The sequence below is a fragment of the Phoca vitulina genome, unplaced genomic scaffold (genome assembly GCF_004348235.1).
Source record: "Phoca vitulina isolate PV1807 unplaced genomic scaffold, GSC_HSeal_1.0 scaffold33, whole genome shotgun sequence".
NCBI lineage: Eukaryota > Metazoa > Chordata > Mammalia > Carnivora > Phocidae > Phoca > Phoca vitulina.
The window spans coordinates 9,805,013-9,823,118 of record NW_022589736.1 but is presented as its reverse complement, the minus strand read 5'-3'; the positions used below and the strand labels follow the sequence as shown (position 1 = coordinate 9,823,118).

The window sequence follows — 18,106 nt, the reverse complement described above, 5'->3', positions numbered from 1 at the left end:
CACTGGCGGTCTGTCCATGTGAATAGCAGACCTAGTTTCTTCTTAATTTCCACACTTTATTTCCCCCGTATTCCTTAAGATTCTTGGCGTCCTTTATGCCTTTCTTACAGCTCCCCAGATGCAATAACATCTTCTTCAAATGTACAGTATTTTCTTACAATATAAGTTATATGCAATGTTCGGCATGGTTTGTTTTCTTTTTTTTTCTTTTTTTTTTTTTTTTCACAGCACTAGAGAGACCCTGATAAATAGGGAATATGAGTCTGAATGGCTTATTCACAAATGGGATCCAGATTCGGTGATCGAGAACACAGCACAGTGAGGTCCTTTGCAAAAGTGACAACCGCCCTTTTGCTTTCTGCCTTCAAAACATAGATCCATCGGTTCTCGGCTTCATGATACTGCTCCTGCAAAAAATGCACGTAGGAGGGCTGGAGGGGCTCTCGCCGGGAGGCCTAGAAGCATCGAGCAGGGGCTCTAGCCCATGGCAGTGACCATACTGGAAGGGTGGTGAGGTCCGAAGGAGAGGCTAGACGGGGGGTGCATCGGCGACGGAGTGGTCAGCATGTGGCTGGAGTGGCTGAACGGGGAGATGTGGCTGAGGGAGGTCATGTGTCTGGAGAGGGCAGCCGGGTTGAACGAGCTGCTCTTGGGGAAGTCCTCCAGCGTGTCGTGCACCTTTTTGCACTTTTTGGATTTGCTAGACATTTTTCGGTTTCTGGTCTGGATGCCTTCCTTCTTCATGGTCAGGGGTCTGTTAATCTAAACAAAGATCAATTTTTTTTTTTTTTTACTTTTTGGCTGTCTCTGAAAGGGCATAGGCTTTCACCCCTCAACACGGCTGCTCTGACCGCCCCACGCCAGGGATCTGCTTTCAGGGGCCCCCTTCCTCCCCACCCCTTCCTGTCTCTTTCCCAGGGACCCCGCGTCCTGCAGATTCGGTCTGTGGCCAGTTCGGTCAGTTGCAGCAACCAAGAGATCAGGGGTGAGGTGTTCCATCGCAGAGGGTGTTAATTATGTTCATCTACATCAGTCACTTTGGGGAAAATGTTCCCCAGGAAACTCTGCATTCCCAAGGACTATGTTCTAGAGACCCACCTCATACGACTGCCTTTCTCTGGTAACTAAAATATAGTAACTGGTCTGATTGCACTAGAAACTCTTTCGAACATTTCATGAAAATGGAGGCTAGGAAGGAATCTTTAAGACGGAAGTAACACTCTGTGCCCTCATCGGAAATCTGCACTACGGACCAAGAAAGCACTGACAATGTGATCAATCTCGAGAGTTGAAGTCCCTCTGCTTGGAGAGACTAGGGCTGCACCCCTCTCCAAACTAACATTCGGTTGCCTCTCTTCTGCCCGGCTTTCTCGCAGTATCAGGTGCTGTAAAAATCCTCCCCTGGAATGTGTAGGTTCTGGGGCCGTGTTTGAACACAGTGTGTCTCTCCAGAAGGTTGGTCCCTCGCCCCCATCACAGCAACCGAGCAATGACTGAAAGTTGCGATTTCTGCCTAGTTCTGACTCTGCACTCCTAACCAGTCAAAGAGCCAACCGACCCGTCACCGAGTACTTGCTAATAAGCACTTCAGGGCGTGCAGAACTGAGCTGACATGAAAGCACCCTCATCCTGAAAATTCGAGAGCGGGAGTGAGCTCCAGGAAAGAGACAAGCAAGGGCCTACTCTGAAGGTCTTCAACTAGTCTTCCACATCCGAGACAGCATATCGTCTCTCTCTTTTTTTGAGAAGCCTCTGTCTGTTTTGTTCTTAAAATGCATTTGCAGGGAGTAGGGAAGGTGGGTGGAATCAAGAGAGGGGACTTTACAAAGCAAGCAGAGATCACTCCCCACAAGAAGTCAGAATCGGAGGCACCTCAATGGCAGACAGCTGCCCCATCCAGCAAACCACGCATCTGGCCACGCATCAGGGAAACGTGGCAAACCACTTCGAGGACAGAATGTCAGGGTCCCAGTCGTTCCTGACTCCTTAGGGAAAAAAGCATCCTCTTCCACCCGGGTCCTCGAGGGTGGAGGAAGAGAAGAGGCTCTCCTGGCTCCAGGATCTACCTGTCTGCTCCCCAAGCTGGAAAAGGACAGTTAAGGGAGACAGAAGCCAACAGCCAAGAGCAAAAGGCTGCCAACAACGCTTCTGGAGACAGCAGACACACAGCTTCCTGGGGCTGAGCTGGGAGAGGTCACCCCAAAGAGGGGCACAGAACCACACGCTGGAGCTGAGACCTAATTCCCTCGTGTGCCAGGAAGGTAGAAGGGCTAAAAGGTCACTGCCAAAAGAACATCTCAGGGTTCCTTCTTCAAAGTGACAATCAAGATAAAGACGCAGCCTGCACAGGTGATAGGAATCTACGGTCCCATCAAATCTTCCCCCAAGATAATGTCTAGACACACGGCTCTTTACGGGGATATCTAGATATACACAGCCAGATATCGAAATATAATATCTAGTTACACAGATAGCAGCACAAACCCAGATAACTAGTCTCAACACCACCTAGGTACACTGATCCTGAGATAGGTAGTTATCGAAACACCTAGATAAGAAGAAAGGAGCTCACTCATAGCATACATATACAGGCATCCAGATGGGCATAACAAACACGATGCGATGAGAATGTTAATAGATTATAATCTCCTGTTGTTAGATACACCTAAATTGCCTCCTTTCGTGAAGTCTTGCTAAAGCAGAGAAGACAGAAAAATCACTCCTGTTGGGGAGCAAGGTCCTCTCCCAGCCACTGGAGCCCAGCCACGAAGTCGGGAGCGAGTTAAGAATAGGGTGGGAGTGAGCAGTGAAGATCTGATGAGAAACCGATAGGCTTCCGAACTTTCCCTTAGATCGGACACAGTCGAGACCACATCTCACCATGGCTAAGCAGTCCCAGAAATTTATGGCTGGTTAATCTCCCAGCGTTCCTGTGCTTCTGTGGGAAGAGAAAAGAAATCTCTATATTCAGCCAATTCATTACTTTGAATTGAACTCCGGGACACGCTGAGATGAGAAAGTGTTTACTTTCCACCAGTCCCTATCAGTCCTCACACTCCTGCCTGACCTCGCCGGCAGGTCTGGGCCGCTCTGAAATCAGTCCCCACTCTTCCGCTCCAGCAGCCATGTTCATTGGCCAGTATCCTGTGATACTTGACGCTCTGAGTCATAACGCCTTCAAGTACAACGGAAATAAAATAATTTCTGCCCTGCCTGCATCGTGGGACTATCTGAGGCTCGAGTGTAATCAAGAAACTTGAAAGTTCTTTGAAAACCATAAATTACAGCCAAACACAATCAGGAGAGGCTGGGCCAACGGCTGGGTAGCCCAGGAACTCTGATGCCCCAAATCTTCCAGATTTTCATCACAGATCTGTTTCTCTGCACCGCAGGGAGCAAGTAAATTCCCCAAAGTGAAAGCGGAACTCGGGGTTCGCTGCTGATAAGCAAGTATATGCTGCAGTCCGAGGCTCGAGAGGCAGTGACTAGTAAGACCAGTTCCGTTAGGCTGGGCATCACACAGGGACCGTGGTAGGAGGGGATGACATGGAAGGCAGGGACCGGAGTGTCACGGGGTCCCTGGACATGGCAACAACTTACTCCCAAAAGGCAAAGAGGGACTAGGGTGCCGGGATCACCCTGAAGAAGTTCTCCTGTGACTCAAAAAAAATCTAACCAGAGAAGCTTCCTCCCGATTCCCAGGTATTCCTGGGTGAGATGAGTTCCCAGCCAGCATGGCCCTGAGCAAGAAGCCTCTTCCCCATTCAGCCCCAGACTCTGCCAAACTCAGGTTGGCAAAGAGACGTTAGCAGAATCCGAGCAAAAGAGGCGAGTGAGAGAGACAGAGAGAGAGGACGAATTGGCCATTTTTTTCTTCTTCGGGATGAATTAAAACTTCAGGCCTCATGAGGTCACAGCCTGTTAGCCAGAGTTATTTCCGGCACACACAAAAATACCTGATCTTTCTGTTTTGAACATAAAGATATTACAAGACGGGGCATGGGGGTGGGTGGGCAATGAAAAGATTAGAAACGACACAGCTACGCCCAGGTGACTGGCTGGTGATTCTCATTCTGCGAAGAAGACACGGGAGAGGAGACAAGAGCTTCTCTTCCCTGGGACGGATAACCCCACTCGGCGGCTGTCCTCCGGTCTCTGCTGGTGAGGACAGAGACATCGGAGGCAATCTGCCAGGCATCTCATTTCCCATCTTTTACACAGAGAGTCCGTGTAACATCCGCAGGGCAGGTGAGGTGAGGCTGCCGTCCTCAGCACTGCACGGCCGCGCACACGACTCCCCTCAATTCTCTCCACCTTCCCCTCCCCTGCTCTTGCCTGCTCTCGTTCCCTCTTTTGCAAAAAAAAAAAAAAAGTGTCAGCTGCAGGTAAACCATCAAACTATACCGGTTTCCCAAAAGGGAGACTGGAAAGCGTAGGCCAGGCTCCCCTGAGGCGCTGGATGGATGCATTGCCGTGTTGTCCACACAGATGTGGGGCGCAGGGTCGTCCTCGGCCCCACACTGTCCCGTCTCAGCACCGCCAGGGGGGACAGAGCAGGTCCACTCTGACATTGCTGCTCTGAGGCCTGCCGTTCGGTCCAAGGGAGGGCGATCCAATGGAGAAGGGGACGCGGGGCGGGGGACGCCGTGTCCCGGGCACCCCCAGGACAGGAACCAGGTCTGGTCCCGGGACACTTACATTGTGAAGCTTGTAGTACAGCCCACAGGCATTACAGACAGGGTCCCCGTTGGCATTTCTTCTCCAGAGCGTCGTGGTGGTGGTTTGACAGTTCGCACAGGACGTACCTGCTCTTCTTGCTGCCGACTGGGAGTGGGGGGTGGGGGGAGAGAGGGAGAGAGAGAGGGTAAAATCAAAACAAAGGTGAAATGGGCTTTCAGAACCACGGAGACACACTGACAACAAGAAAAAGAAAAAAATTATCATTGAAATCAAAACTAGCAAGTGGCCCACATGAAAGTAATAAAGATCCCCAAAAGCTGCCTCAAGAAGAAAAATACAGCCAATCCCCTGGCACAGGATCGAGTTGCACAGTCGTCAAGGGGCCAGAATCTCGCCTGCCACTCTACGGGGCAGGATCGGGAGGCTCAGAGAGCCCACACCACCACCCTGAGCTAATGGTCCCCTAAGCCTCAGCCAGCAAAGTTGCCCGCTGTTTAACTTGTATGGGTAGCAACTTTGAATTACGGGGGCTCTCAGGACCCCCGTGCACCAGACTCCGGGGGAGCCGCTTGCAAGGGCAACTGCCAAGAAGATCGATGCTCAACGAGGCCATCACAACACATGAACAGCTAAGGGAGAGCGAACCCAAACATCCAGAGCACTTGACAGCTCCCAAATAAAGAAATGCTGGATTCAAAAGAGAACAGGGGGCCCGCACAGTAGGAGAGCGTCCACGCCTGTGTGCGCGCGCGTGTGTGTGTGTGTGTGTGTGTGGCATGCACCCACAGGACCGGCCACTTAGGAAGCACCAAGCAGGACATCCTTCATGAGCCAGACCCCCAGCAAATCTGCAGCAGCCTTATACTTGCCTGGCCCACACTCCTGGTGACCGCCACCCTCCTTCTCGTTAGGTGGCTTTCAGTTCATGAGCCAAACTGAAAAGCACGGAGAATTCTGCTAATCAACAGGAACCCACCCCCACCCCCCATCCTGCTCTCATTTCATTTCACCTTCGTGAAATTAGGTATTTCCTATTTGCTGTTCACAGAGCCCAAGAGTGGCAGGTCAGATGTCAGGCTCAGCTTGAATTTTAATTATTTGGTTGTGTCACTGACTTCATTTCCTTTAAGAGGGAGATTTTTCTTTCACTTTTTGACACACTTAGACTTACGGAGGGTACTATTCTCTACGTCCACACTCTAAAGAAAAAAAATGTAAACTCAAACACTTTCCAAAGAAAACAAAGTTGGGTCCCTTTTAACATATACCTCTGTCAATTCCTTCCCCTCTTCCCCCGACCTACAAGGACAATTTTAACTGTAAAAGAAGTATTCCCCGGCTCTGGACTGAAATATATTATCAAAGCCCAGAGGAGGAGCAAGAATTCAGCTATCTGTGATCTAGAAAACTCCGGCATGTTTACAAAAGCCTGAGATCAAACTAGAGGGATCGTGGTATGCTTTTCCATCAATATTTCATCAAGCAAAAAGTTAGGCCCAACACCCAAAGCCGCCAGATATGGGCAACCTCGTGGCTATTCTGAATCAAGCCGACTGATTCCCTTCCCTTCAAACCACTACACTGTCCCACAGATAGGCTCCTCTTTCCTACAAGCTTGAAGAGCAGGGTTATGGCCTTTATTTATTTATATTTGGGGGGGTATTCTTTTTTTTCTGTGTTCTACAAAAACCAGGAAGAAAAACCAGCTCTTCTCTGTCATCATCGAGAAAGTCCTACTTTCTGGCTGTCCATTTGGGAAACAGTTCCCCATAGCCCAGGGGCGCCGCCTCTGACCCCACACGTCCATGCCCACCCACCACTCGTGAACCGTGCTGGGCTGAGACCGGACTAACTGGTACTTGTATACTCTTGGGAAGAAATCAATACAGAAAATCAGTGCTTGATGATTCTGACAACGATGTGATCGTGTGATTATTATTATCTCCCTGTACTTTTTTCTTGACAACAGATACTGAGATCGAGTCGATTAATATCTACGCAGGCAGCAGATTTCCCAGCTCAGCAGGTTTAAATGTGTGCTACAAGCACATAATACCAGCTGGTAAAAGTCAAGCTCCAAGCCAGGAGGTCCCTGGTGCAGTCCTTCCCAGTGTATTGACGGTAACGTAAATACACGCGGCCTCAGAATACGTCTCTGGTCCACAGACTTGATGCGAATTTATACAGACTCTAAAAGCCACACTGTTTGGTTCACTAGCAGGAGACAAAGTACATTAATAAAGCAAGCTCGACTCGGCTAGCCAGTTAGACATACGAAAACCCTGGCAAGACTCAGAAAAAATATTCTATGGATCTCCTCTCTAGTCATTTCTTCTATTTCCTGCATGAGTTTATTCAGGGTTAGATAGGTATCTTACTGAAGAGCTAGCTACATTATGGGCTGGGTGGTCTTCAGCAAATCTGGAAATGTGTACAGCCAAAATAGCAAATTGGGGAGGCGGTGCTGGCGTGAAGGAACAGGAAATATAGGGAAGAAGAAAAAGAAAGTTCTAGGTACTCAGAAAGAAGTCAAACACATCTAAGGGCTAAAAAAAAAAAAAAATCCTGAATGTGCTCTGAGTCGCTCTCCGGAGCATATGAATTCCAGGGAACTAAAAATACAAAACCACCCAGAACAGATGAGTAAGAAAGAAAAGACAGCTTAAAATGTGACAGCCAATGAACTCCAGAATTAAAAGCAATTATTACTCAGAGTTCTAGAGATTTCTTATGAAAGGTGAATGAAGACAAACTTATATAAAATGCAAGTAGAGCCCTCCTATGCAATCTTCCCAGACAGAAGAAACCCCAAGAAAATGTCAAATACACTCTTGCTCATCAACCAGCCCATAGTCTGAGACTTTATACCCTCTTTTTTCTTCTTTTTTTTTTACCTTAAAAAAAAGTCTAATTATAAGGATGGTACCATGACTTATTTTAACAAGAAAGTTGTTGGTGGTGGTTTTCTTTTCCTCTCTTTCTTTTTTCTTTTTTCTTTCTTTTTTTTTTTTAACTAAGGCCAGGTTTGAGTGATTCAGAACATTCTTTTGTGGTGCGATCATATTCATTCTGTGCTAACACCTCCAGCCATTTTTTTTTCAAACACTTGTTCTGATACGTTCAAACATCTTGATGTTTAGGTTGGGGAAGCTGAGTTGTTGTTTATGAGTTATCTCCAGTGCTCAGATATCCGGCAGCTTTTTCCTAGGAAGTTAGCTTTGCACATGAGAGAAAGGAAAAAAAAATACCCAAGTGCATGGGGACAAGTGGGGGGAGGTTGAGAATGCTGGAGAAGGGGGCAAAGATCAGAAGGAATAAAGCCGGGAGACCCAGGATTGCCAAAAATTAAAGTCACGTGGGCACTTCCATCCCTAGAAAGTTTTTCCTTCTTTTAAAAAGGATGTGAAAGGTGTTAAGTTGCACTAAAATCTGATGGAGATGACAATTCTTTAAAATGAACATACACACACACTTAGAATTTGATGGATGCTGCTTTATCCACTAATCTGCATGGGGAAATTCCCCTCCTCCCCTCTCTACTTGGTGAATGTCATCACTACAAAAAGCATTTTGATCTCTTGACTGTGGTTAGAGTTATCATTTGCCAAGCCTGCTTTTATTTGTCTGTTACATACACTTGCTATTCAATCCAAGCCCGAGGTTCCAAAGACAAGTTCACCAATGAACTCCTCCTGCTAGTCTTCCTTATAAATTGCTCAAGTATTCCTAAGGGTCAAGACTTTTGAGAAAGAAAGAAGGAGGGGATTAAAAACCATCACCCTCCCGGTAGTGGTTCAAAGGGGAAATAAGAGCAAATGTTACATGAGACCAAGAGGCAAGACAGGAATCACAAGTTTTTCCCAAAGGCATGAGCTGTGGAAAGTCCTCAGTCCTTAAGATCAGGAAAGAAGAAAAACTCAGCTCGATTCAGGGGCTGCTGCTAGTGAGATTCAGCTAATGGGCCCCATCCTTCTTAAAGCACGGGCACAGGAGACCCCTCCGTGGCACTGAACCTGGCTCACTTCCTCGGGGGCCTGCCGCTCAGGGACGGGGTCTAGATGGTTCCTGGGACATGCATCTGCACACAACATCTCTCCGTCTGTGGCACAGCGATTAGCAATGAATCTGAACTCACTTGCCCTGATCCGCTCTCATTCTATTTGTAAACACATTAGAGATTTGATGACCAAAAAGCCAGCATCCTTAAAAAATTTGGTAAGTGACTTAGGAAATATGAAGGGGGAAACAAAAAGAGAGAGAGAGCAAACTTTTCTGTATATCCAATTTGAGAAAAGAAAGGGGGGGTGGGGGGGGAAGGATCCCCAAGCAAGCTGACAGGATTTTGAGCTGTCCTGCCAATTTCCTGCAGCAAGCTCTCCTTCCTGAAGAGAGGAAATTAAAAACACACAATGGTTCGTGTTGGGTCAGTGTTCCTGGAGGAGAACTCACCAGCCTTCGCTTGGGCTTGATGAGGGGTCGGTTCTGTCCGTTCATTTTGTGGTAGAGCCCACAGGCGTTGCACAGATAATGCCCGGTGCCGTCCCGCCGCCACAGCGGGGTTGAGGTGGCCCCACAGTTCACACACTCCCTGCCTTCTGGAAACAAGACCACACATAAGTCACTTATGGAAGGAACACTGACAGCACTCAGAAGCAGGGCATGAGAGTAAAATTGGGCACTTTTTTTTTTCCCCCTCTCTGCTCCCTCTATTGGGGAACTTTCCCCCCACCCCCCACCCCCCAACTCCCTTAAGGCGGCTCCCAAGTGGGGAAGAGTCACCCCCTGGCCCTGTCATGGCTTAACCATTCCTGCACACACTCAGCTCCCGCCCCAAGAAGTGGCTCATGAATAAACAGCAGCAGAACCTTGCTCTGGGCCTGCCTGACTTGATGGGGAAGATCAAGTGCAGCCAAGGAAGAAGGCAAATGGCAACTTGAAATAGTTCCCTGAGAAAATACGAAGTCCTGGACTGTGGCAAAGCAAAAATTCCAAGTTGGTTCCCTCAAAAGAAAACAAAGGGGCCCCATTACCATCGCGGGGTGTGTCTATAGAGATCAATTAAATCCTGACGATTCAGATGGGGGAAAAGGAAAGATGAATTGATGGCTAGATAGATAAACAGAGAATAAATCGATGAATAGACTGATCAATGGGCTGATTGATTTTGAGGACCCAGGACTTTAGATTTTACTTCCAATAAAACTGGAAATGTCCCCGGCTGGCAAATAATAGATGAAGACCCGGTGGGGTCCACTCATTCCCCCCCACCACCTTTTTTCTCTCTCTAGAAAAGGCCAAGGTTTTCTATGATTTACCAGCCACTGTGACAGACACCGAAGGTGAAGTATGACCCCAGCTGGACCAGGCCAGGAGGTGTTGGAGGGAAATACCCCTGGAGGTGTTGGCGGGAGGAAAGAGTCGGAAGGAGCAGCATGACGGGCAGATCGGGAGAATAGGCCAATTAAAGAAAGGGGGGGGGGCAGCCTTTCGGTCAGCTCATTAACCAAGGCCTTCCTGCAGTAGCTTTTCTCCCAAAAAAAACAAACAAATAAAATAAACAAAAAACCGGCCAGGCCAGTTCACTCCAGGGGCAGGAGAGTGACCCAGACCCATCTCCTGAGGGAAAGCTCCTGGAGAGAATCCCTCAAAATACCATTTTAGGACCAAGGGGAGTTTTGCTCACTGATTTCTTTCCAACTTCTGTGGGAGAAGGAAAGGGAGGACAGTCTCTGGGAGAACCTGCCCAGCTCTTGGGGGGCCTCATCCTCCTGGCAGGCATGTACCAGCATCTCTGCCAACCAAGCCAGACTGGGAGGAGCTGCCTCCCCCCACCACCCCGCCCCTGCAGGAGGCAGTAGCTCCAATGGAGCTGGTCTCCCAAGAGGAGGAGTCAGGCAGAGGGTTTCGCTTTCTCTGGGGGTGCTAGGAGGGAGGTTTGGGAGGATGGTAGGGGACAAAGATGAGCCCCTAAGCATTGTTCCGTTTTATGAGATTAATCGGCTAATTCCAAACTACCAGGAAGACAGGGTGGAGGAAGAGAACCAGGCAGGCTGCTTGGGAATCTAGGCGACTCCTTACACCAGGAGAACACGGCAGGCTTGGGGGCCTGTTTGGCCTTTGGAAACCTCTAGACCAAGTATGAGGACGTTGGGGGCTCACATCTGTAAGCCTGTTTTGTTTTGTTTTGTTTTTTTCTCCAGGGACAGGTTCTGGGGAAGGAAAAAGACTTCCAGAAATGGAGGGCTTTGCCCGACATTGGAGTTCATAATGGTGCTAACTAGTTTTTGTCCACTTTCCTTTTAAAAGAAAAAAATAGAATATAAGGAATTAAGAGAAATGTTATATATATATATATATATTTTTTTTTTTTCCACCAAATTCCAAAAAGCTGTTCAACCCAGGGTCTACAGAAAGCCTCCCACGAGCCACTGGCCTTCTCCCCAAACTCGGGCGCTACTGAGCTAGGAGCACGCGTCCAGGTACCCAACAGTATCTACCGGGCCTCAAAAAGGCTTGGGACCGAATTACCTCCACACCTTCCACTGGAGTCGGAAGCCTGCGGCCTCGGTGGTGGAACGAGGGGGAGGCACGGAGGAAGGGGGAAAGGGCGAGTGGGCGAGGAGGTGCCTGGTGCAGCCTAGCCTGGGGACAGGCAGGCCCGGCAGCCCCGGTGCCCCACGCAGGCACCGGGTGGGCCTTTCTGAGGACAGCAATACCGGCCTGTGCTGGCCAGGGCCCCAAGCCCACTCCCCATCCGGCCAAGACAGGGGCCTCTCGGTCCCTTGGCACCCAGTCGCTTTCCCGCTGCGCAGGGAGGGCTCGGGCGAGGTTTCGCTGGCCCCCTCCTCCCTCCGCTCCCGCAGCACCCACTCGGGGTGGAGTCCCCGCTGGCTTGGGGCCGGCAGCCCTGCTCCTAGGCACCCGGGGCTGGGGGATCTCCCGGCCTGACGTGATTAGTCTGATTTCCTTTCCTTTGTCAGCCCAGTGGGGAGGATGACAGCTTCCTTTTCAGAGGGACCTTCAAAACTAGCAACGGTTGCCTCTTCAGCCAGGCTCTGCACACTAGAGCAATTTTCTGTCTTGATTCACTCCGCAAGTTTGCGATTGCCTTGTCTGGCTTTTTCTTATTTTTTTTTTTCTTTTCTCATTGTTGCCGCTAGTCTGTGACTTCAGCAAACAACCAATTTTCCTAATGGAGGCCCTGACTGTCTCCTGCTTTCTTTCCCTCTCCTCGCTCACTGCCTGGTGTGAGCTGCTCAGACAGATACCTCTCTCTCGTAGGTGACAAGAACCACAGGGCTGCGAGGCCTCTTGACATTCGACAGCCATTTTCAAACACCCTCCCTGGCCTCCAGCTGAAATTCTGAGACCGGGGCTGGAGGAAAGGAGCAGGAGCTGGGGCCAGAGGCTGTGAAGGGGAAGGTGGGGCGAGATACCCACAGCCGGGGGGGTGGGGGGGTGCCCAGAAAGGGCCCTTCGCTAAAAGGCTTTGTCTTTTGTTTGCAGAGGGAGACCCAGCACTGACAGCCCGGCGTTAGAAAAGCACAAGGTGCCCTAACCACTGCTTCAACCGTTCCTCCAAAATGCAACAACCCTCTCTCCTCCTCTCTCTACCTTAGGCAAGTGCATTTGCACAGAGTTAAAAAAAAAAAAAAAAAAAAACAACGCAACCACGAAACCCCAGAGAACTCCCTGAAGAACTGCTACCATTTCCACCCTCTCTACCCAGAAAGGTCTAGAAACCCTCCTCCCCCACTCCCACACTCCCGAAAGTCCCAGCTCCCTAGCTGCCCAGGTGTGCTGTTTTGGGGTTTCTGACTGTGAGAAAGGAATAAGAAGGAGGAAGTAAGAAGCCAAATTGCAATGTCTTCTCTCCTCTCCCCACCTACCAAAAAAGAAAAAAGAAAAAGTAAAAAAGAAAAAAAAAATATATATATATACATATACATATATATATATATAATACAATCGGTCCGTAGGTGCTCCTGGTTCTGGTTTAGGGTAACTGCACCCCTTCCTCCCACCCACCCCCAAATATTCAGGGGCTTGAGGAATGAGGGAGAGGAAGGAAAAGACTAGCCGAAGGCCCGAAGGTGTGCACACAGAGGGGAGAGAAACCAGAGACTCTGGAAAAGTCGTTCTGTCCCCTCCTCCACTCAAACCACCACCCCAGCCTCAGATACCACGATCTTTCCCCCAAAACTTTGCGCTACCAGAAAAGAGAACTTAAAAAAAAAAAAAATTCCCATCACTACCTCAAAATGCATCCGTTTGCTCTCTTTGAAATCAGTCCTCAAGCCCTGATCTAATCCCGGCTTTTCTGAGCCAAGCTGAACCCCATTTCTCTGGAACCCTCCACTCCGCGCCCAAGCCCAGCCCCCGGCAAGGCAGCTTGGCCACTTTCCTCCGCCTGTTCTCCCTTCCTCTTGCTTTCTCTTTGACTCCACCAGCGAGCCTACCTCCCTCTCCCTCTGCCGACTTTCATGTACTGAACATGCAGGTCTGAGTTTCTCTGTCAGCCTAACCGCATCCGGACTCTATTAAAGTTCCTGGCGCGGGATAAACAATGCAACTGTCGCACGCAGCAGTCTGAAAATAATTGGATTAGCTAAAACATATCAACTAAATAGAGACAGTCCTGCCCAGGCAGTCGGAGTGAATGTCACCCTGGAAAAAAAAAAAAAACCCTGAAAACTGATCTCATGGTCACTGGGCTCCCAGAGCCCTCCCTCGGAAGTTTTTCAAACCCGGGTTTTGCAAGCCCGGTTTCAAGACTGCTCGTCCCACCCATAAAAGACAAGTGATTTTCACCACTTCTTTGTATATAGGATCTCCATAGATAGAGGGCGGAGGTGAGACGTTGGAATGAGCCAGGACAGACAGACCCACCCCGAAATGGACCCACCCAAGGAGACAGAACAATCTTCGAAGAAAAATCATCTTTTAAACTAGCTAAATCTCATCTGAGAGAATCCCAAGGTCTCTCCACTGCTTGGGTTAGAAGCAACATTGGCGATGGATTATTTTATTTTGAAAGCCAGAATATTTTGTGTGGGTTTGGTGTTGCTTTTTTTTTTTTTTTTTTTTTTTAAGCAAGTGTCTAGAGCCAGAGAATAAAGATGCAGCACGCTCTTAGACAAGGGGTGCTTTTTTGAGAGAGGATGAGCAGAGGAAGCGGAGACCCACACCTAGGGAATGTCGTTCAGTCTTGCCTACCTCCTCTGGCTTCAGATCAGTAGAGGAATAGGTCCTGAGATGCCTTCCTGCCCCTGCCTGTGCGGCCACCATAGGTAACTGGCCCCCCTGGACTTTGGATTTTCATTCCAGTTTCCCCAGGGCAGAGCCCACCTCTCTCCCAGAACTTAGAGGGGCAGCCTCTTTTCCATGCAAAGAATAGGTGCACTGCTCTTGCCAGGGTCCTGCCCCCCACACACACAAAAATATACCCATGCTTTATTTATCCATGTCCTCTGTGGCCTGCATGGCCCCCCCTGAGCTGAGCCCAGAGGAACAGGCAGATGGGGCTGCAGAAGCCAGGGGGGTCAAAGGAGGGACCTGTGTTTGTTTAGGTTTGAGGAGGTTTCGTTTTAGCATTAAACACTAAAGATTTATTCCCTGGGCTTTCCATTTGGTCTTGGAAACTGACTAGAGGTTACTGGCAGAACCCAAAGGTCCCTGAGCAGGCGGGACAGGGTATTTGTTTTTGTTTGTCTTTTTCCTTCCCCAGCTGGGGGGGGGGGGGGGGGAATTAAATTAGATCCCACTTCCCCTCTGCTCTGTGGACTGGAATGAGATAGGACACACCTCATTCTTTGCCCCCGTTGAAAGAAAGGGAAGAAATCAAATCTCAGAAGGGTCTGGAACACCAAGCAGATCCCCCCACCCCCCAGGGGCCAGACTGAGGCTCCCTCCTCCGCGCCCTGGATTTAGGAGAAAGGAGAGGTGGGAGGAGGAGAAAAGGCCCCGGGGGAGGCGGAGAAGGTTCCTACCTGTGCTGGATCTCGCCTTGGGTCTCGACTTACATCCGAAGCCGGTGGGGGAGCCCCCCAGCAGGCTGCTGGGCGGGAAGAGTCCGGAGCTGTATTCGGGGACGTAGGGCGGGTACGTGGTGATGGGGTGGTGCGCCGACGAGGCCGCCCCTCCCAGGGTGGTCATGCTGCCCCGCGAGTGCGTGGACTCGAGCTTCATGCTGTCGGGCAGCGGCACCTGGTACTTGATGCACTCTTTCTCGTCCTGCCGGGCCGAGCCGGCCGAGCCCGGAGTGGACAGGGACGGGTCCGGGGAGACGTCCTTCGGCGGGGTGGGCGGGAAGGTGAAGAGGTGCGGGCTGGAGTGGCCCGCCGACAGCGAGGAGGACGAGGCCGGGGGGTAGACGGAGAGGGGCCCCGGGGAGCCGTGGTGGATGGACGTCTTGGAGAAGGGGCTGAGGTTCCAGGGCGACGCGGTGTGGTGGCTGCCCAGAGCTTTGCCGCCGTCCAGCCAGGGCAGGGATCCATGCAGCAGGGGCGGGCGGCACACCTGACTCCCTGCGCGGGAAGGGGGGTGCGGGATGCAGGAGAGAGAAATGCCCGTGAGAGCCGCTTCGGAGGCCCTCGACACACCTGGGGGTTCTCCCCCTGCCAGGGCAGTCCCAAATACACCCTGGATCTGCAGGCGGGCCCACTCCTTCACCCAGGCCGCCGCCCCCCGTCCCCCCGGCCCAGGACCTTGGTCAGCACACACTTTATGCCCTGTCTACCACATGAAGGTCCCCTCAAATCCAGCAGAATTAGGGGCCTGTGACACCCAAGAGGTGCTGGGACGGAGTGGGGAGAGCCCCTGGGCATATTTGGTCTCTCCAGATACACTTAATGGCATCCCCTGAGGTCCATCTCTAGAACCTGACTTGATTTATTGGTTTCCTTCCATGGCCCAGCGTCCCCCATCCCAGACCTAATCCCAGCCAGCCTGATAAGAGTCGGTTGTGAATAATGAGGCCTGATGGGGTGAGCCTGGCCGCACAAGGGCTCCACACCGGGAAAAGACACGGACCTGGAGAGAGGCCCCACTCCCGAAATCCAGTGCAGGAAGGAGGGTGCTCGTTCTCGGAAAGGAGGGGAGGGAGCATTTTGGGGTTGCTTCCCCGGAACCCTGCTTCAGTGCTTGCTCATAACTGGCAAGGCCTGAAGTGGGATTTGCAAGGACATTTTAATTGCCCAGACTGTTGGAGGTAGTTTCCAAGGCTGGACTCTGCCTTGCTCACCCTCCCAAATCCTCCGGAAGGAAAATAAAGTAAACCCCATATTTGCCCCCAAAGTTGGGATTCCACCAGTGCCGTAGGTGGATTTTCACCTGAGCCCCCCGGCAACACAAAATTCCTGTTGACATATATATTTTACTTCTCCACAGAGCATTCGAAATACAGAGTTTTCAGACGGCCATAACTCAGACACGTCCATACACCCTGAGAGGGGTCCATGCAGGGGGCAAGTGCAAATCCACACACTTATTGATCTTTTAATCCACTACCTGCCTCAGCATCTGACATTCTATTTAACCATGAAGAACAATACTGAAACTAAAATCTTGAGAGAGGAAGGGGAGGGGAGAGGGAAGGAGAATTCTCTGAACGCCAAGGGTCAAGACTCAATGTTATGCAGGAAGTAGTATAGTAAATAATATTAAGTCTGCATCTACCGCATTTCCACTTAACTGCTGATCTGCACAGAACAAGGGCAGAGAGCGCCCCATCCGCAGGAACAATTGTTTAAAAGCTGGTGACAGCAGGGCGGAGGACGCCTGCTGCAGAGGGGCTCTGTCACCGGCGCCGACGCAGGCTCTAAGTAGGGGGACCAGGAAAGACTTCAGTCGCCCGGACTAAGAGAGACTCACATTTTCTCTGCCTGAGATGGTGCCTCTATTTCTTCTTTAGGAACCCACTTATGCTGGAAAGCTTAGAGCTTTCCCAAACCCCGACCCCTAACTACACAGGGCTTGATTTCTTAACCTTTTAGAACTCGTCTAAACTTTTCAAAGGTGAAAGAGAAAGAAAAAAAAGAAAAGACAACTGGAATCGCTCCCACATAAGAAAGAAACGCCGGTGGATCCTAAATCTTCTTTGGGAGCCTAATGGGACTGTTGTAGGCCGGAGGAGAGAGTAAGGCAAGGGTTTGGGGAGCAGGCAATGAGGCAACCTAAAAGCAAAGACGCAGGAAAATTCTGTGCAGCCGGGAGTCTAGGAAATTTCAAATGTCTCCCATTGAAGACAGTAGTCTCTCCACCAAAACCCCGTCAAAGTACCAGAATTCCATTCCTCAGAGCCAAAGAGGTGGCAGACCTGCCTAGGAACCAAATGCACTAGCTTTGGGAAAGGTCAAAAAACAGGGATCAGGGATGCGAATTAAATGTCTCTCGGGCCTTTCTGAAAATGTGCCGGAAAAAAGAAACTGACGAACGCTGGCAGAAGCCTCCCCCCCCCCACAACCCCACCCCGAGAAAGAACGACAGGGTAACTGGGGGAGCGAAGCCCTTTTTGAAGGAACCAAGTCCGAGCCGGGTTTGGCCGGCGCCGGCTGCGGGCCCACGGAGCCGTGGCCGCAGGGGCAGAGCCTCGGCCCCCGGAGCCCCGGACCCCGGAGGCCCCCCGAACCTGCGGCCGGCCGTGCGGGGACAGAGGGTTGCAGTCGGGCGCCTGCCAGGTGAGCGCCAGGCCCGAGGCAGAGCAGCCAGCCGCGGAGAGACGCCTGCTGCGACTTTTTAAAAACACACTCTCGCGGCGATTGAGACTGCTTCCTCGCCCATTTCCGGGCCCCAATTTTTTTAATTGTAGCAGGAACGGCCCTTGGGGGCTTTGGCTGGGTCTCCCACCCCCTGGTCCCTCCCCGCCTCCCCGGCCTGGGTGGGGGGGGGCAGCGGCGGCGGCTGGGCGGGGGTCCCCGCACCCCGGGGCGGACTCACCGTGGTGGGTCGGAGGGTACCTCTGCACCGTGGCCCTCACTGAGTTTCCGTAGTAGGAAGGGACGTGGTTGCCTTGACCGTCGATGTTAAAAAGTACATCCACCTCCTCGGGCAGGGGGTACTGCGCGGGGTCCATGTAGGAGTGGCCGAGGCCCGGGTGGTGCGTGTCCGGGTGCTGCCCGTTGAGGACCGCGGGGTGGTGGTGGCTCACCCAGCGCGGCTGGTCCGCCGTCACCTCCATGGCCCCGGCTGCGCTCGCGCCCTCTCGCCGGGCCCGGAACCCGCGCGCGGAGAGGGAGGGCGGTCGAGCTGGAGGGTCGCGGGGCTCTGAGGTTCTGCAGGTGCTCCTGCCGTCGGAGGGGCGGGGGTCGTTTAATGATTTGTTTTCAGTGGGGCAATGGGAAAACTAGGAAGGAAAGGTGAGCAAAGGAGATATAAAAAACAAAAACAAAAACCTTTAAGCAGTAGTTCAGCTAAGAGAAGAAGAGGA

At 51.2% G+C, this 18,106-nt stretch overlaps 1 protein-coding gene across 2 annotated transcripts; it reads right to left on the bottom strand.

Moving 5' to 3' along the window:
- Positions 1-388: 388 nt before the first annotated feature.
- On the bottom strand, positions 389-17,869 carry GATA3 (GATA binding protein 3). Of its 2 annotated transcripts, none has more exons than XM_032426025.1 (5): positions 17,617-17,869; positions 14,670-15,206; positions 9,130-9,275; positions 4,699-4,824; positions 389-762 (listed from the first exon to the last, which is right to left on the bottom strand). In XM_032426025.1, the coding sequence occupies exons 1-5, from the start codon at positions 17,855-17,857 to the stop codon at positions 478-480; spliced, it is 1,335 nt and encodes a 444-aa protein (XP_032281916.1). In that variant the 5' UTR covers positions 17,858-17,869; the 3' UTR covers positions 389-477. The 2 variants fall into 2 exon arrangements, with proteins under 2 accessions (XP_032281916.1, XP_032281917.1); XM_032426026.1 differs by having other exon boundaries at positions 9,130-9,272.
- Between the last annotated feature and the right edge of the window lie 237 nt (positions 17,870-18,106).